Genomic DNA, 19,766 nt, shown 5'->3' on the forward strand with positions numbered 1-19,766 from the left:
TGCACAAAAGGGTCTCCTAGTGTGCTCCCTTGAACTTGTGCATCTCTCGGTTTTATATGATGCGAGCAGATCTGTAACTGGTTTGTAAAATAGGGATTATAATTGTATGCTGAACAATTTCTGATCCTATAACTAAAATCACATATAGCAACACATTGACACATGGCCATTGCACAAATTATCATAGATTAACCTGGGCAGCGCGTGTGCACATCAAGAAGAGAGAATAAATAATTCATTACAGAAAGGAAGATTGCTGTCTGTATAAAATTCTCAATCTCTAAATCTACAAGGGCAAAGTTGCACCTAGATGGTGTACTAATTACCTTACAATAAATGCACTCAATGACAACCAGCAAACCAAAAATCTTCGTGTCCTAGGCGTCTGAAGTATACACTCCTCTCCTGCAGTATGGAAACCCTAGCAGATTCCAAGTGATAACTGATAACATTCTTATGGATCCCCAGATGTCTCTCTGGACTCTGGTATCAGCAAGTTCATACAAAAATGCTACCTGAGTGGCAGTAAGCAACTTGAGTTAATAGAATGCTTGGCAAATTAGCTCCCAGAACCATCAGCAAGAAATATAGTTGCAGAAATAAGATAAAGAACTTGTAGTAGGATCCATAATTACAGATGATTTATGGTATACTGATATAACAAAGATATGCAGAATTGTTTCAACAAAATGGTCTCTCTCTCTCTCTCTCTCTCTCTCTCTCTCTCTCTCTCTCCAATGCATTGACCTACTACCTAGTACCTAATACTTAATCAACAGAAAGCATTCACTGACAGTTTTGAGAAAAATGGGCTGGCAGGTATCAGGTTGATCCTTTCAAGGCTTAGTCGAATCTCTGGTTTGGGTAAAATTAACCTGTTAAACCCAACCCAACTGAGACCCACACCCTCTCCTGCTATTTCTCTTTCTCCTCCCCTTCTTTTTTTCCCACTCTCATTTCTCTCAGACCCATAAGTTTTTCGTTTCTTGATTTTTTGCTTTCAGAAGTCCCAATCCTTTTGTGAAAGATGGCATGCCTTTAATAGTGTTGTTGCTGCCTTGAAAAAAAAAGAGACACAAATATGTTTATTTTCTTCTCTCTCACACACACATATTTGAGTTGCCATCAATGGCTTGAGCCAAAGCTGTCTCCTCCACTCTTCCCTTGGCTTGGACCGCTTGGTGAGGCCAAGAATCTTCAGCAACATGATGAGATCATGTGGGTTGTTTATCTTTCTTTTCTTATCTTTTTTTGTTTAATCTGGGTAACTGGCATTATCGGGCCAAGTGACAGCTTAATACCAAACCCGATTTGACTCAACCCATGAGCTCCTCCAGATAAAATAGATAAATGGAAATACAAGAAAATATAAGATACAAAATGAAGATATACATTTAAAGATAGGGGTTGCTCCTAGAAACCAAAAAATTCACCCTCATAAGTTTTAACAGAACTATTTGCTTAATTTAGTTGTGTTGTCATTTTATAAACACTACTTTATTGCATGACAGGTCAATGACTATATGTAGGAAAAGGCAAAGCTGACCACTAAAATCAACAGTTGAAGGGGCTGAAACTAGTACAATATACAAGAAAACGTGCTTTTCAGAAATTTTAACCGAGAGTGAAATGCTAGTAGAAAATAGCAATACATTTCAAAATAATAAATAGATAATCTGATACCAGTTGATGAAAGTTAGACTCACCCAAATGAAACAGCTTGATGCATAATGCAATTGAGGTTATTTTAGTGCAACATTATCTATTGTAGCTTGATGTATTCTATGCTTCTTGTAGTGAAGATGATATTTTTCCCAGATAAGTAATTTTTTTTCTTCGAAATATAGCAAATATCTCACCAAAAAAATGGAAGCAGCACTAGCGTAGAGAAAATATACAACAGATACACAAAAGGAAAGTGAAGATGACCAAGATTCTGATCTTAGCTACGGTATTCTATGTAGGTGACAGAAGGAAATAATAAATTTTCAGCTACCTCATGCATGCTTATTAAATGCACAGTTACATATGCCCAACCTCTAGTACATGCTACGAAATGCCACAAAAAAATACAATTTAACCACAGATATGATTAAGCAATTCAAATTATTTCCATATATTTACGATAGCCACAACCAACCAGGAAAAGATGGAAGTGACCATATCTGAAGATTTAGTAATTGTTAGGTTTAAAGAATTTTTAAAAAGCAAAGAGGATAAGAAGAGGAATCACCTTGTGAGAATTTATATTCTGTACAATTTTAAGCATGAAAGTGGTTGTCTGGATTCCAAGAAATGTTGAATAAGGTCAGGTTTTCACATTAACTCACTATTCCAGCATGGCCCCCTCTCTCAAAACGCCCCATTCTATCAACTTCTTATGCAACTCTTTAGCCTCTTTGGTCATACCAGCAGCAGTCACACCTTTAATGATCATAGAATAAATCGTCACATCTGGCTTGCATCTACTTGAAATCATCATTTCTAGAACTTGTATTGCAATATCCACCTTCTTATTTTTACATAATCCTTGGATCATGAATCTATAAGCTTTATTTCCGACCTTGTGATCTCTCTTACCCATCTCCTTCAATAGTTCAACAGCTTCCTCCAATTGATCCACCCGGCAAAAACCCCAAATCAGACAACGATGGGTAATGTCATCAGGAGTTATCCCTTTTTCTATCATTTGACAATACAATCTCATTGCTTTCTCCATCAAACCCTTCTTAGCCAACCCATCAATCACAGTATTATAAGTGATCAAACAAGGAGAACAACTGGTACCACTTAAAATGTGAAGCACTTGGAGGGCCTCATCCACCATTCCCTCTTTACAAAGGGCACCTAGGAGAGTGTTATAAGTTACAATGTCAGGTGAACAGTTATGGGAAACCATGAGATTATAAAAGTTGATGGCACGATCCAAAAGCCCATCCTTGCACAAACCATTAATCAAGATGTTGTAAGTAACCACTGTAGGAGTGTGGGAAGTTTCTTTCATAACTGACACAATCTCATCTACTTCATCCCAATACCTACGATTACAAAGAGAATTCAGAAGAGTGTTGTAAGTTATAGCATTGGGTTCCATACCATGAGATAAAAGATTATATATAACCAATGCTACATCTTCATATTTTCCCCGTTTACAATTAAAATTAACCAGACCATTGTAGGTTACGATATCAGGATAACAGCCCTCAATCGCCATATCTTCCAATACTTCAAGAGCCCGCAAAGTTCCACAATGCTTGCAGACAAGCTCAATGAGAACTGTGTAAGTAATCAGAAAAGGAGGGCATCCCTTTCTCAATTGGTCCTTCCAAAATCCAATTGCCATATCAAAATTCCTACTATCAAACATACACCGGATTATTGTGTTATATGTAATCACGTCCGGAGGGCAACCACTCAAGCTCATCTCATCTAAGAGATCAATGGCAGATCTTGACAGTCCTCTCCTGCAGAGACCACCAACCATCATGTTGTATGTGATGATATCTGGAACCCCACCGGACATGACCATGACTTTAAGGATTTTGGAAGCTTTATCTAACCGATCCAATTTGATAAGGCCTCGTATTAAGTTTGTGCAAGAATGGAAGTCTGGAATTTGGTTTCGTCGTGCCATAAGATCAACCAACCTCGATGCATCCACCAACCTCCCTTGGCTACAGAAATTCTGAAGAATGCCATTGTTCGTTTCCTCATCGTTTTCAACTAAAGGTCCATCTGAATACAACAATGAAGAACTTGAAGTCTTCTTCATTAGCTGTCTGAAATTTCTTTCAATACCCATATCATAATTTTCAGAGCGTCGTTCATCTTGGTCAATTTCATTGTCTCTACCAATGCAAACACTTCTCTGCAAACCTCTACATTGTAAAAGACGCGCATTTCTTCCAGAACCAATACCTCCCTTCCGTTGTAAACAAAATTGAGTTTTGTGATTACACTTGCTTGAGCAATTTAAACGGAACACAGGAGATTTCATTACTGAGCACTGGCAAAGGCGAGAACTGTGACCCTCTTGTTTGGAGCACCCATGTAGACCATGCAAACAACGAACTTGGGCCAAATAACTCTGTTGGATAATAGCGTACCCCATCTTTCTCTTCCAACTTATAAGAACAATAACTAATGTGCTACGAATATCTATATAACATATATTGTAACCCAATGCTTCCTTTTCAGACCAACCCAATTGAACCAAGACTGATACAAGTTTCTCACTTAATGGGACAATCCCTTGGTTTATTATTTTCAATAAACCCGAAATACGCACAAGTATATTCCTCAGGTTTAACTACTCTTCTGCTTGAGAATGAGAACCACAACTGTGCAAGTTCAAACTTAATATCAGAACCAGGAAAAATTCACTAAACAATTTTTTAAAAAGGTAAACAGCAATACAAGCAAATACACACACACACACACAAGGTATACCTTGACTATAAGTTGCAGATAACTACTAAAGGGAAACCAAGAAAAGTATTAAGTGCCAAAGCAATATCTCAGCTCCTGAAATCCAATATAACAAAAAACCCATTTCATCAAATTAAAGTCAGAATCCAACTCACTTTAAATACTCACAGGACACAAAAGCCAATAGGGAAGAGACAAACAGAGAGTAAATAAAATAAAGATTTATCACCAACATCATTTGGATACAAAAAATAAACACTTTCACTCCAAAATCCAAGCATACTTCAAAACCCAGTTCCAAAATGTCAAATAAGAAGCATTTCCACCACAAACATAAGTGATAAACGATAAAAATCAGGACTTTATGACCCCACAGCCATAACTACCAATAGAAAAACTTGAAGAAGAGAAACCCAGTTCAAGAAATTCATATCAAACACATTCCCCCACTACCAATAAAAAATAATATCACTCATAAAGATTACATATATATTATTTTTTAAATGAAATGCAAAACAGAGAGAAAATAAGAGACCCAAATGAAATGAGAATTTGAGATATTGAAGGTTAAAGGAAACGTACTATGGTGTTTGGTTTGGACTGAGTGGCGAAGTAGCAGTAGGCTGGAAGAAGAGAACAGTGAGGACTGCAACTCATTTCATATTTGGTGAGGATGATGAAGTTGAAATGTGAACTGTGGACTGTGAAGGGACGTTAAGTACTAGGGTTGCCGCTTTTCACAAGTGCAGAGCTATTAATATAAATTGCTATCTTGCTCCCTCAAGATAAGGACAATTACATCTAAGTTCCCTCCAACGAGTACCTCTCTATTTTAAGTCCCCATATATTTTGTCTATTTTGCAAATCGGATTTTATTTTCAATATCTAATAATTAGAGATTGCCACATGATTTAAAAAATTCAAAATAATGTGGCAATATGGAGGTTTTAGATTTGTAAAATTTAATTTGTATCATTAAATAGCTGAAACATATTTGAAATGCTAAAGTGTCGGGGACATTTTGTGGCAAGGGCCAAAAATGCAAGATTAACCCAAATCTCTCATTAGGTTCTTTAGAAGTGTTTATTTATGGAGAATCAAACCTAAAATTCCAATATTCAGTAAATAAAGGTTAATGGTGCTTTAACAAGAGAGAAATCAAAATGCTAATAACAAAAATGCTGAAAAATACATAGAAACACAACAAGCCTAAAATTTCGACCTACAGTCACCGAAAAAAGGAAATTGAGAGAAGTTGTAAGGAAGAGAGAGAATGTTCTTTTGTACTCATATTTTTATCCCTAAACTTCAAAATTGTGAGAATGTTGTTTGCCTGAATGGGTTTTTGCTCTAAAGTTTCAACTTTAGGGGAGGGGACGTGGTTCATTCATTTTTTAGCTGAAGAGAGAGTTTTATATAGAGTTTGGGGTATTGCTAATGATTGGTTTTTGAGTAGTGGAAGAGGCTTTTATCCCTTATGATGCTAATTTGGTGTTTTGGCTTGGGTTGCTTTTGTTTAAAGAAGAGTTTGGCATACTTTAGCATGATTTTGGAAATAAAATGGCTAACTCCATTAGCTATTATTTCCTTGTCATTGTAGGCTTTTAACAGCTGCATTTGGTGGCTACAATAGGCTAGCTAATTAGTTTAGGGTCAACTGTGTTTTTTAGGTGAAAAAAAAAAATATGGTAGCAAAATTAAGTTTGGGTAGAAACTTTGGTCTACAATTAGTCAGAGTATAAAAACTCTTTTGAGGTGGAAATTTTGGGTACAAGATCTTCTCAATGAGCCTGAGATGCTACCAATGTCCTTTGCCCACTTAGTAGCACGCATGAGTTGGGCTCATGCAAAAGGTCCTAAAAAAACCGATTCATCCCCTCCAGACCACACTTCCTCAATTTCCCCCATAAATCGAATGAGCTTGGGTCATGCTTAAAAAGATATATAATATAATATAATACATGAATTGAGGTTACAAGGAAGTCAAGCTTGATTGAATCGGGCTTGTACGTAATGTCTCGCAAAAATGAGTATCAACACTAAGCACGCACATTAAGAGAGTACTCACGTCAATAGGTGTATGATAGAAAATAATGTAATTTTTTTTTACATTTTACATAAAAATGATCCATGCTAGTGAGTACATAATTGTATTTAAAATTTTGCTATAGTATTCGTGTAAATTTACACTGATATTATTTAGTTTTTATTCTTTCTTTATGTATCTTGAAGATGAAGGAAGATAATGAATGGTGGTTGTTGGGTGTAAGGAAAGAGAAAGGATTTTAAAAATAAAAAAGTGATATTTTAATTAAATGTAATGTAAAATAGATAATCTAATGTGAGATGTTTGAAAAGTGAGTATGTAAAATATAAAGAGTAGTTTCTTATATTAAATAAACATAAATTTTTGCACAAGTTAATGTAAATACTCTGAAAATAACTTTTTTTGTGATGTCTTATATTACTATTATATTAGATGCAATTACCCCTTAATATCCGTTGCTAGATTGTTACACTGAATTTCAATCATCGAACGCCATCTCTCCATCTCCACTGTTTATCAACCTAACAAGTAACAATATATATTTATATTTGCAATGATGATTTTCTATTGATATATTAAAGTATGGGATTAATAGAATTGGGTTGAGACACTACACTTATTAAAAATCCAAATTAAGTCAAATTTGTATTCAATTAAAATTTTTAAATATCTAATTTCCAAATGAAACAAGTTTGAGTAAAAATTTGTAGGATGAGCCAATATATAAGTGTCAATTTGTTAATCGATAACAATTAAGAAAATATCACAACATGCATATTAATTCGATCAATATATTAATTATTGGTTAATTATTTCCTATACATCACAAATTTTTATTTCTACAAATGGAATTTGTAATTCAACAGTTTAAAATTTTTATATTTGCACACACACATATTTTATCAATTACTCATTTTGAGAAAATATTAATTTTAAACCAATGTAAGTGTTAATTTGTTTACCCTAGAGACTATTTATTTGGCTTATAAGATACAAATTTTAAAATATCTTTATTTTTCTTGATACAACTTATTCAAATCTCCAATTAAAAAAAAAAAAATACTCATTCAAATCTATGAGCTACACTTTTCAAAATATGCCTACTAAGCCAAAAAAATTTAAAAGATTATAAGAAATAAATTTTTTTTCATGATAAAATTAGATACTAAACCTCAGATACAGTAGATTAGATTTTCTTAATTAAATTCAAACATTTAGTTTTATTGACTTCTTCTAAAAGAAAGAAATGTAGTTGTATTGACTATTTTTATTTTGAGGTGAGCATTATCCTTTCTAAATACAATTAAATCCAAAATATTCAAGTATTTGAATTTAAGTTGTATTTAAGTTTTATTCTTAATTTCTAGATTACCTTTTTGGGTTTTATAAGTTTTGCATTTCATTTGGGTTTGTGAGTATTGGTTTTTCCAAGAAAGTAGAATGTAGAAGGGTAGTTGGGTAAATACACCCATGCATTCTCCTGAAAACACCAAAAACAGCCATCCTATATAAACCCCTCAACACTTGTTCGCTCTTCTCTCTCTCAGATTTCTTCTTTCAATAAAAAAAATACACTTCAAAACCAATAAAATCACTCTTTTCTTTCATACCCATATGCTTTAATACACACAAAAAGAAAAACCCAAAAAAAAAAAAAAAAAATCAAAGTTTTGAAAATCCAATCATACCCAACATACTACTGATCATCCTCTATCTATAGTACTACTCTATTCACAATCTTCTGGGTGTTGAAGATGCAAGGATTTCCAGAGAGAGGTGGGCCTGGGCCGGGACCCGGGCCCAATGATTTGGCCCATCTTCAGGCCACCATGCACGCCATCGAACTCGCCTGCGCTTCCATTCAGGTCCTCCCCCCATTAATCCATCTATTTGTTGCTTTGCTTCAATTCCATTCTGCCAAACAGGGCTTAATTCTTTGTGGGTTTCTGTGTTTCTTGGAAAATTGTTAAGTGTGTAACTGTGTTATGTGTTTGTTGTTATTGTTATTATCTTGTTTTGCTTTTTATTTTTTTTAAAGAGTAACACCTACAACAATTTCACAACAAATCCATCCTAACTGTCAAGTTGTTATTCACAACAAATCCATCCTAACTGTCAAGTTGTTATTGGTGGGTAAAAAGTGATATCGATGGTAGGCTCCTATTAGAACCGGTAACAAATTACCGGTCGGGATTTGTTATGAAAATGTTGTAAACTTAGCATTTCTTTTATAAATGTGAATCATTTTCATTTCATTTACTATATGGTAAATTAATTTTTGGTTTAAACTTGGTTAATTATTTATGAATTATTAGTGATGCAAAGGCATGTACATGGTACACAATCACTAACTCATATTAGTTACCTTGTTTATATAGATGCATATAAATCCAGCAGCAGCTGAGGCAACGATATTGTCGCTATGCCAGTCTCCTCAGCCATATAAGGCATGCCAATTTATTCTTGGTAAGTTAATGTTATGGATGTTTTGATACATGCTCAACAAAATATTTATTTTCCTGTCAAGTGGTTATGTAAATTAGTGTTGGTGGAAGTTTTATGAGGACTTAATCACAAAAACATTATTAATTAGTTATGTAAATTAGCGTTTGTTGAAGCGTGAGGTGCACTTAACAACAAATGCCTCATGGAGCTTAGGTGCACACACGGCCTGATTGAAGTAGAGTGCAATATTTTATTTTATTTTATTTTAAATGTGGTAAATTGGAAAAAAAGATTATTAATGGACAATATTGCAATCAAATGATAAACTAATCATATAAACTTAAACATGGTATTTAATATATAATTCTCTTATCCTCTAGAAAATATGCACAACTATGATATTTAATAGTCATGATTAGAATAAGTGTGTGATTGGCATCAACTTATTTAGCATTTTGCTGAAAGTGAGCTAAAGTATATTTGTACTTTGAAAAGGTAAGGTTTTAAAAAGCTATACATTTGCAAAAAAAGGCTAAAAGCTAAAAGCAGAAGCTAAGTACATCATGGAATTAAAATATACCCAAAAGGAAAAATATCCAAAAGCACTACAATGGTAAGTGGCATTTTGTATGCCTAAAATAGGCAATGCAATGCAATCCTAAAGTATGTAATTATTATCCACATTAGGCATAAGACCTTCATCATTGTCATCGCAAGATTTGTTACCCTCATCTATTTAATCTAAATTAATAGCTGGAGCTCCTAAAGAGTATGTGTTGTGACTAGAACTTCAACTTTTTGCACCCATCGTGATCTCCCCCTTGATTTTGTGTTGAGTCTTTCTTCTTCAACTCCAGCAGCTCTAGCAACATTACCCTATGTCAAGTAATCATCATCAAACACAAAATCCATCTTCAGTGTGTTCGTTGGGTTCTTCTTCTTCCCCTTCTTCTATTGTCATTGTTAGCCACTCATTGTTGTCATCTACATGTTTCAAAGAAATAAGATAGTGTGGTCCCTTTTATTTTATTTTTTTTCTCTATTCTTTTGGAATTTGTAATGTGCAATCTTCATTTATTGTCCCAGTCAACCGCTCATTGCCATTATATATATGACTTCTTATATCTTGGCATCCCTAAAAATAAGAGGTGGGCCCTTAAAAATGTTTTGGGCCAATGCACCCAGTCCCTACCCCAAAGGCCCAACGTACTCCATATTTTTATTTATGTTTATGAATTATGAGTTCAATTTATAAATGTATAACACATGGAATTATGGAAATGTTTTTTCATTTGCTTAAATTTTCAATTTATAAATGTCTATTCTCTAGCTTAAGGCTGTTTTATTTTTTATTCTGAGGGGAGTTTCAAGTATCATTTGGTGGCTTGGGAAAATGTGTGTTTACCCGTTGAGATGGGTGGTTTGGGGATAAGAAATGTGGTGTCTTTTAATCAAGCTCTATTAGGGAAATGGTTGTGGAGATATGGTCATGAAGTTACCCATCTCTGGCGGAGAGTTATCTCCACTAAATATGGTGAGGGTCAAGGGGGGTGGAGTACTAAAGTTTGTAGGAGGACTTATGGGTGTGGCCTATGGAGAAGCATTAATGAAGGGTGGGAGAGCTTTTCTAAGCATCTTTCTTTCGTAGTGGGCGATGGCACTCGTATCCGTTTTTGGCTCGATAGGTGGATTGGTGATAATACTTTTAGGCTCCGCTTGGGAGGAGGGAATGGAAAGGAATGAAAAGAATCATTTTAGAATATTCTTCCCTTCCCTTGTTTGGGAGTTTTAATGGAGGGAATGGAAAATCCATTCCCTTGTTTGGCAGTTTAAGTAGGAGGGAATGGAATGGGTAAGAGGGAACACTCATTTCTCTCTATTCCCTTAAAACCTCAAATTTTCATTCCCCAAAAAATTGGGAGGAATGGGAGGAAATGAAATTAGATTTAATGATTTTTTTACTAAAACTCCCAAAATACCCCTGTATATTCAATTCTTTATTTTAAAATAGGAGTCTAATTGTAATATTGTCATAAAATGATTCCATTTCATTCCCTCCATGTTGCTCCCAAACAAGATTACTTATATTCCATTCATTTTCATTCGTTTATTAAAACATTCAATCAAGGTTATTTAATTCCATTCCATTCCATTCCATTCTTTTCCCTTACTTAAATACATTCCATTCCATTCCTTTTCATTCTCTTATGATCATTCAATTCCATTCCATTCCCTTCCCTTATGAACTCTCAAGCGGAGCCTTAAAGATCTCTATCCTGAGCTCTATGTGTGTTCTGCGGGCAAAGGATGCTTGCATTTATGAGGTTTTGTGGATTCCAGATAGGGGGTACTGTTAGAGTGTGGAATTTAAGGTTTTATAGAGCTTTCGAAGATTGGGAGTTGGCTGCATTTTATTCTCTTTTTCAACTTATCCAAACTCGAATTCCTCGGGGTGAGAGGAGAGATTCCTTTTGCTGGCGTCTTAAAGGTGATGGTAAGTTTGACACCCGATCTTACTATCATAAGATTTGGGGTGCTTCGAATTCTTTGTTTCCTTGGAAGGGGATTTGGAAACCAAAGATTCCTAAGCGCGTTGCGGTCTTTTTGTGGACAGCTGCTCATGGTCGGATCCTCACTTTGGATAATCTAATACTTAAGGGTCGCCCCTTGGCTAATTGGTGTTGTATGTGTTGACGTGATGGGGAGTCGGCAGACCACCTTCTTCTTCATTGTCCTGTTACTCATTCCATATGGTCTTTTATGCTTCAGGCTTTTGGTATTCATTGGGTTATGCCAGGTTCGGTGGCAAGTTTGTTATCTTGTTGGCATCAGTGGCTTGGGAAGCATAAATCGGACATTTGGAACTTGGTTCCAAGATGCTTAATGTGGATTGTGTGGTTGGAACGAAATCGTCGATCTTTTGAGGACAAGGAGAAGACGTTGGATGAGTTAAAGGTTTTAAGCCATCGCAGTCTTTTGGAGTGGTCTCATTGTTGGGGATTCACTGATTGTTCTTCTCTCTCTGAGTTTATGTCTTCTCTTAGCTTAGTTTCCTAATTACCCTCTTTTTGTTGTGTTGTGTGCTCTTTTTCTTTCTTGTCGTTCATCATCATGAACATCTTGTACTTTTCTCATAGTTTTTATCATTAATATTAATTTTCTGATTACCTATCAAAAAAAAAAAAACATATTCATGTTTTTCCTTCTTGTTTTAATCGATTTTGTAATCTGGGTTCTTGATTCTTGCCCCTATAGTACATTTCCGTTGTACTTGGGTTGGCTTTTTTCCTTTTTAATAAAAGTTTTTTTTTGTTATCTATCCAAAAAAAAAAAAATTGAAACATGTGGTTGAGAGAGGAGGGTTTTGTGGATAAAGTTCATCAGTGGTGGAATGGCTATTCATTCTCTAGAACCCTTAGTTATGTATTAGCTTGAAAATTAAAAGCATTGAAAGAAAATTTGAAGCAATGTAACAAACAGGAGTTTGGGGATATTGATTTTAAGAAAAAGAGCTTGTTAAGTGAGCCTGAGGTTGATTGAATGAGAAAAAAAGAACAAGATAAACCCTAGGCAATCACACTGAGGAAGGAGAATACAATCATGCCTAGGAAGGAGAAGGCAATCATTCACTCAAACTTATTAATAAAAAAATAAAATAAAAAAAGGTTAACAGAAACCTTTATATAAGTTGTTCCTAGTCCACTTATCAAAAGAAAAAAGTATAAGTTGTTCCTAGTCTGTCTCTAACAAAGACAAGGATTCCCAAACAAAAAGGAAAGAGAAGTACTAAACTAAGTACCAAAAGAGTGACACAGAATAGAAAAAGGATTCCAAAATTTGAAATAAGACGCATGGTCCTCTGGTACAGCCCATTCCAGAACATTTGGAAATTACCACATTACCTTGACTTAAGTAAAACTTAATTAAAACTCAACTAACAGCAATGTAGCCAAGACAAAGAACAAAATAAGAATATATTTAACTTAGATCAGCTAAGCAATGCCCCAAGAGACTCTCCATCATTCAGAAAATCTCACATTAATGCTTGAGCACTAGAACCAGCCTTTCCTTGTGTCTTAGAAGTCTTCATAGGGGGCTACCTATGATGTTTCTCATCAAGAGAAATCAGTAGGGTATGTACACCTCCTAAGAGCAAGGGTTTTGAGGTAAGTAGTTACTATCAGGCTTTGTTGGGTGTATGTACTCAATCCTTTCCCTTGGAGAAGTATTTGGAAGCAAAAGGTTCCTTCCAGAGTTGCATTTTTTGTTTGGATTGTAGCTTTAGGAATGATCTTGACTATTGATAATTTACGTAAGAAGAAGGTGTTGATTCTAGATTGGTGTTATATGTGCAAAAGTAATGGAGAATCAGTAGACCATCTTTTACTATATTGTCCTATTGTTTATGAGTTGTGGTCTATGGTGTTCACCTTGTTTGGTATCCATTGGGCAATGCCAAAGACTGTAGTTGAGCTCCTTGCTTGTTGGCAAGGAAATTTTGGTCACCATCATAATGGTGTTATTTGGATGGCTGTCCCTCATTGTTTGATGTGGTGCATTTGGCGGGAGAGAAACAACCGGTGTTTTGAAGATTCTAAAAGGACTATAGCTGATTTAAAACTTTTCTTCTTTAAAACTCTATTGGATTGGATGTCTATCATAGGAAGTCATTCTATTTCCTTAGTCTATGATTTGATGGATGCTAGTAATTTATGTATTTGATTATGTTGGTCCCCAGCTGTATACTTGGGTGACTCATTATTAAGTTCTTGAATAAAATTTCCTTTACTTATCAAAAAAATAAAAAATAAAAAAGAGAAATCAATAGGGTATGCTTTAATGGTTTGATTCTTATAACATGCAAAACCTTTGTTTGCCGCACAACTTGCTTTAATAACAGTTTTTTTGACAAATTAGGTTATAGTGCCCATCTTTCCCGCTGATAGTTGTTTTGTCTATCCAGAGAATTCTCAGGTGCCTGATGCAAGGTTTCAAGCTGCTGCAGCAATTCGTGATGCAGCTATCAGGGAATGGGGTTTCCTCACAGCTGATGACAGGAGAAGCTTGCTTAGGTTGACTTACATGCTGTTATTTTTATTATCCTTGTAGCATTTCTCATCACTATGCATAATGTTATTTCTTTCTAACAGACCTCAGTCATTCTTCTAGTGATGGCTATGTTAATTAGTTTTGTTTCAACATTGAACTTCCTTAATCATCCACTAAATAAGTATATGTTGCTTGCAGTTTTTGTCTCTCCTTTGTTATGCAACATGCTAGTTCAAAGGAGGGCTTTGTCCTGGCAAAGGTTTCTTCTGTGGCTGCTCAATTGATGAAAAGGGGCTGGTAAGTTGTGCATGATCTAATATGTAACCTCCTAACAGAGCCTGTAAAACAAGTGTATGCCCTTCCTTTTCTTTTTGTTCTACTTTTTGCTAGGAGGCATATGAATGCAGTCCTTGTTGGCAGCAGGTCCATCTTATCTTATGATATTGCCACCTTATGTTACATGGATGTTGACCATTTCCCTCACCCTAAATATGTGACATGAGTTTCCATTCTTTATGTAATGCTCTATTATTTATTTTGTGTTTGATGAAAATGGTCTGATCCAGGCCTAGTTTCTACCTTCTATGTGGATCACAAGCAAATTTGTGAGACCTATTGCCATCTGGATTGAGTTTGATGAAAATGCTTTGTACTGGTACTTAAATTATTCAAGTGCATAAATGCAAATTTTACCAGCCTTTGTTGCATTTTTGTATTTCATTATACTTGGGAGTAACATCGAATTTACAATTGCTTTGATTTCCTGCTTAGTGTCTTAAGAGAACAAAACGTTGCTTTTAAATTCACCATATATATTTTTTGTATTTTGTGTAGGCTTGATACTACAGCTGTGGAGAAGGAGGCTTTTTTTAACCAGGTATAAATATACATACATACATACATACATAAATACGTGCATATGTGTGTGTGTGTGTGTGTGTGTGTGTGTGTGTGTGTTGTGATACACTATGAATGGATAGGTTGTGCAAGAGATTGATAAAACACACCAAGAATTTTCCTTGTCTTATTTTGGATTGACTCCAAGAGGCCTTGAAGAATGCACCTTAAGCAATTGACCAATGGTAAAAAGAGCACTTCTTGAAACTATGAAAATGGACCAAAATATAAAATTTTTAAACAACAATTTCTCCTGTTTATAGAACGAAGAGTACATGATATGTAGTGGGAGGATATAGACATCCTGCCTAGTAGAACATTCTGGGTTATTTCGAACCCAGAATGTACTAAGATTAGAAGGATCCAATATAGTATTTATCGTCTTTATTGGGTTAGAAGCAAAATTTGTCTAAATCCAATGCTCATTTGTAGAAGTCTGTTACTACCTTGGACCTGCTCTCCCCGCTTTCTCGTCCATATTTCATATTACAACTCTTAAGCATGAATGTGCCACTTTTGTAGCCAATTTCCAAAGCTATTAAACCTTATGAATTTGGTTCTAGGGAGGTAAAAGTATCATGCCAAAATCTATTTGTCCTTGTGTGAAGAATTGTGATCTAGAAGATAATCTCACATTTCCAAGTGTTACACAAATTGGCTTCATAGTTGTTCTAGTCTAGAACTCATCAAAATCGGATTCAAAAGCAAAATAAATTTCAGTAGATGAATATTATCTCTTCTGTTGACCAAGCCATCTCTCTATGTTCTCAGGTTATCCATGTTGAGCAAAAAAAATTATCTCTGTTTCCTACTCTTTTCCTTTACAAGAATAATGCATTTTATTTTAACTGAACATAAAAAAATGACCACACAAGCGCAGCATCTAACCTTGAAGTTTTGACACATAGGTTGGGTAATTTACCTTCAATGCTTTTCTTGTCACATCTAACACTTCGACAACTACAGGTAAACCAGGCTGTTCTTGGCATTCATGGTCTAGATGTGCAGTTCACTGGAGTTAATTTTCTGGAATCTTTGGTATATTTCACTTTCATAGATTATCACGTTTTATAATACTAACTTTTGACAGGTTTTTGCTTCAGCTTTTATCATTTCACAAGATTTAAGACTAAGCATATCTTTCTCTTCAGGTATCTGAATTTTCTCCCTCTACTTCAAGTGCCATGGGCCTTCCGAGGGAGTTTCATGAGCAATGCCGGCGGTCATTAGAGATTGACTATTTGAAGGTTCTTTCAGTTTCTGTTTTGTCTCCTTTTTAAAAATATTAAAAAAAAAAAGCATTTTTCCTACTATATGGTATTTTTCCTTCCAGAACGAGCTGTTGTCATTACATGGACTGCTTTAATAGGTCTCTTTTTTTTTCCCCCTTTCTGACATTCATTGTCATTGTTTTGATACTATTTAATGATAGATGTTCTACTGTTGGGCTCGAGATGCTGCTTTAAGTGTCACTAATAGGATAGTGGAATCCAAATCTGAAGTACCTGAGGTTAAAGTTTGTAATGCTGCATTGCGTCTCATGCTTCAGATCCTGAACTGGGATTTCCATTTAAATAACAATAGCACGAAAACCATTATAAATGTTTTCTCTGCTGGAGCTAGGCTTGATATTGATTCATCTAAGCGATCTGAGTGTACCTTAGTGCAGGTAATGATCTCTGTGTGTGTGTGTGTGTGTGTGTAAGATTGATCTGAAACTAAACGTGCTGATTGAAAGCATTTATAATTGATAGATAAGTTCCTTAAAATTTCTTTACAAAAAAGAAGAAGAAGGTTTTATTTTGTTGTTGTTTTTGTTTTCCAACAAAATATCTTATCAAAAAAGGAAAAAGAAAAAACAGAAGGGATTTATACTTGGATCAAAAAGCCAATCTTAACAATTTAATAATATAGTCTACATCAATGCCATGTTGTCTATAATTTTCATTTTATGTTCTGTACAAACCTCTTGCTAGATTACATAATAATTTAAAGCTCCTTATGTTTTTAGTCATTTACATTTTTTGGGTTCTCTTTTTATGCTGCTTGTAGCCTGGTCCTGCTTGGCGTGATGTTTTGATTTCAAGTGGTCATATTGGGTGGCTTGTGAACTTATATGCGGCACTTAGGCAAAAATTTTCACGTGAAGGTTACTGGCTTGACTGCCCTATTGCAGTCTCTGCTCGAAAGCTAATTGTGCAGTTCTGCTCATTAACAGGAACTATTTTTCTTTCTGGTACAAGTGTTCCTGCCTATCCACATGTCCTTTTTTTTACTTACAACTAAGAGCTTGTAGTTGATGCAGATCTAATGCCCTTGTATAAATAAAGTTTTGATGCTTTCATCTGTCATTTGTTGAATAATCTCTGTATAAATGTTCTCTAGAATTTTATAAATACTAATAGGTGTCTCTTACTGTCATATGTATGAATTTATAGTTAAATTACAGTAATTTAAAATGAATTCTAGTTTAATGAACTCATTTATAATTGTTATGATATTTCCCTTTCAGCTTTCCTTCTTAATATGAGCAACCTTGTTACCAAGAAATTAAAACTGTGGCTTTCTTTGGATTTATTTATAAATATGTAATTGTTTATTAACTACCAAATATATTCTTGATAAACTACATAAGCTTCATATCTGATGTGAGATGATCAAAATAAAACTTTTTATCTTTTTTATGGAAAAAGATAAACTTTATTTTGCTAAGCTAAAAAAGTCTCAGAGTATGAATTTCCCTCATGAGGTGTCATGTCATGTTGTTACTTTAGTAGTTAAATCACCTCACCAGTGATGTGTCAGGATTCAAAGGGTTTACTCCTAGTAAAAATATAGGTTAAATTTTAAGTTTTAAAGAGAAATTTAATCCTTCATAGTGTGTTAATTATGACAGGAATGTTGACATCTGTAAAATGTAGAATTTCTATAGAAATTGAGTGCAATTTTTGAACAAGACTAAAGCCTTTAAAGATGAATCATTAAGATCGAAAGACATCTTTGGGGACTTGGGATTTGAAAGGGTAGGGTGCCAGATGAGGTTTGGAAGTTGGGTGCCAAGGAAGGTAGTTGAGATAAACATGAACTCCCTTCCTTTGCCTTTTTTTTTTTTTTTAAGCTTTTACCTATCAAAAAAAAGCAAAGGAAGGGAGTTCATGTTTATCTCAAGATGATGGTGTAGAAGGGAGGAACTCAAATTTGACTTGGTAATCTGATTTCTAATAGAGAGACTTGTTAGCAAAAATTGAAGTTGCTCCAGCTCGTAGTGGATGGTAACAACATGAAATTTCCATCAGTTTAGGTCCCGTAGGAGTTATCATGAAGGAGCATGTTTTATCAGGAATTTAAAACTTCATGGTGCTCTGTTTTTTTTTTTTTTTTGAAGGAAAGATAAGTGAAGAAAGAGATAATTTGGTTTAGTGAACATCTTTATAAAGAGATGTTTGATTGGCAACCTAGAGTGGATGGTTTTTTAATTTATTGTAGTAGAGGGTAGGAGGTGTTCATAGAGGCCCTTAAGATAAAGGTTGTGATTAGTGCTGTTGGAGGAAAAGGTCCTATATCTGTTTACTATCGCTTTTTACCAAACTTGTTAAGGATGATGAAGGAAGATACAATGTGTGTGTGTGGTTTTTTTTTTTTTTTTTTGCATTATTATATTATTATTTTTTAGGAGTTCTGTATTTACCTTTCATTTAAAAAGTGTGTGAATGCTTCTTTTGCTATTCTTGTGCCAAAAGAAGTGGGAAATTAGCGTTCTTGACTTAAAAAGATTTTTGGCTTATTAGTTTGGTAGGTTGATGCAGGACAAACTAATCCAACTACATAAGAAACCCAATCCAATAAGATGTGCTGTCCGCAACATAGGTACTGCATTTGAACTTTTGGCTAAGAATTGTCTAACCATTTGAAGTGGTGTTAGGTAAATTGGCATTGAATTCTTATAGTGTCTTTGTTGAGGGATTGAAAGATTGCTCCCTATTGTGTAGCCAATGAGTGTTCTTTAGTAGTAAGATCCAATTAAAAACACTTGGAGTGATTTATAAACTGGATGTAGAAAAGGCCAACAACAAAGAAAATTGGGACACTGTAATTTATGTGTTAGAGTGGTTTGGTTTTGGGGATAAATGGAACAAACGGATATAGACTTGCAATGCAACAGTCAGATTCTCCATTCTGGTCAATGTAGTTCTTCTTTTTAGCTTCTTCAAAGTTCTAGAGGTTTGATGCTAACAGATGAATTTTCTTCTCCTCTTCATTTTTTCCATGGAGGTACTTTTTTTTTTTAGATAGGTGATCAAAGTTTTATTGAAAAAAGAGTGTATCATTTTCGCGATGGTGAACACACTTTGTACTTAAAGCAATTACACGTAACTCAAGAAGAGAAATTGACAGAAGTAGAAAATCAGAAATAGAAATACATTGTGTGACACCCCAAATTCCAGACCTTTGAAATAGAGTCCCAACAAGCATAGACTTCAACAAATCTACAGGTCTATCCATATCTTCAAAAATACGGGTATTACGTTCCCGCCAGATTAACCACAGTAGACAACCTTGAACCATATTCCAAATGGTTGATAAATGTTCTCCAAACCAATTCCTCCATCCATAAAGAAGAAAGGTAACTGTCTTAGGCATCACCCACTGGATTCCAAACACCATAGAGCATGAGCATACTTACAATGGAGTAGAAGATGATTCACTGATTCCCTAGCACAACAACTCAAGCAACACTGATTAACCAGGGACTGACCTCTTTTAACAGGATTATCAATGGTAAGAATACTATCCCGAGCTGCTATCCATAAAAAGAAAGACACCCTTTAGGTACTTTTATACCCCAAATGAAGCCATGAAGGTATTTAATAGGATAACATGAGTAGTTGAGGGTGGGCAT

At 34.8% G+C, this 19,766-nt stretch overlaps 2 protein-coding genes across 12 annotated transcripts in view; one reads left to right on the forward strand and one right to left on the reverse strand.

Annotated features, from left to right (window-relative positions):
* Nucleotides 1-169: 169 nt before the first annotated feature.
* On the reverse strand, nt 170-5,171 carry LOC126717548 (pentatricopeptide repeat-containing protein At1g08610). 2 transcript variants are annotated; one of them, XM_050419345.1, is made up of 4 exons: nt 5,011-5,165; nt 4,450-4,524; nt 2,234-4,340; nt 170-515 (listed from the first exon to the last, which is right to left on the reverse strand). In XM_050419345.1, the coding sequence occupies exon 3, from the start codon at nt 4,109-4,111 to the stop codon at nt 2,330-2,332; it is 1,782 nt and encodes a 593-aa protein (XP_050275302.1). In that variant the 5' UTR covers nt 4,112-4,340; nt 4,450-4,524; nt 5,011-5,165; the 3' UTR covers nt 170-515; nt 2,234-2,329. The 2 variants fall into 2 exon arrangements, with proteins under 2 accessions (XP_050275302.1, XP_050275303.1); XM_050419346.1 differs by lacking the exon at nt 4,450-4,524 and having other exon boundaries at nt 5,011-5,171.
* A 2,825-nt stretch (nt 5,172-7,996) lies between these two features.
* Nucleotides 7,997-19,766, forward strand: part of LOC126717549 (uncharacterized) — a 34,296-nt gene continuing 22,526 nt past the window's right edge. For 2 of the 10 annotated variants that reach the window (XR_007652644.1, XM_050419354.1), the window contains exons 1-9: nt 8,005-8,340; nt 8,854-8,941; nt 13,884-13,992; nt 14,168-14,266; nt 14,804-14,846; nt 15,833-15,904; nt 16,018-16,113; nt 16,299-16,535; nt 16,919-17,102. Coding sequence is in view for 7 of the 10 variants with exons in the window: in XM_050419354.1 (XP_050275311.1) it covers nt 8,230-8,340; nt 8,854-8,941; nt 13,884-13,992; nt 14,168-14,266; nt 14,804-14,846; nt 15,833-15,904; nt 16,018-16,113; nt 16,299-16,535; nt 16,919-17,102 (1,039 nt within the window). In the remaining 3 variants the exon portion in view is untranslated. Of the gene's footprint in view, nt 8,341-8,853; nt 8,942-13,883; nt 13,993-14,167; nt 14,267-14,535; nt 14,625-14,803; nt 14,847-15,832; nt 15,905-16,017; nt 16,114-16,298; nt 16,536-16,918; nt 17,103-19,766 lie in introns of those variants that run through there. The other 8 variants (XM_050419351.1, XM_050419350.1, XM_050419347.1 and 5 more) reach the window with 6 other exon arrangements.

Source organism: Quercus robur, chromosome 3 (assembly GCF_932294415.1).
Source record: "Quercus robur chromosome 3, dhQueRobu3.1, whole genome shotgun sequence".
NCBI lineage: Eukaryota > Viridiplantae > Streptophyta > Magnoliopsida > Fagales > Fagaceae > Quercus > Quercus robur.

Bases quoted from the DNA above. Each gene is read 5' to 3' on its own strand.
- LOC126717548 (XM_050419346.1), bottom strand. From the start codon at position 4,111: ATGGGGTACGCTATTATCCAACAGAGTTATTTGGCCCAAGTTCGTTGT.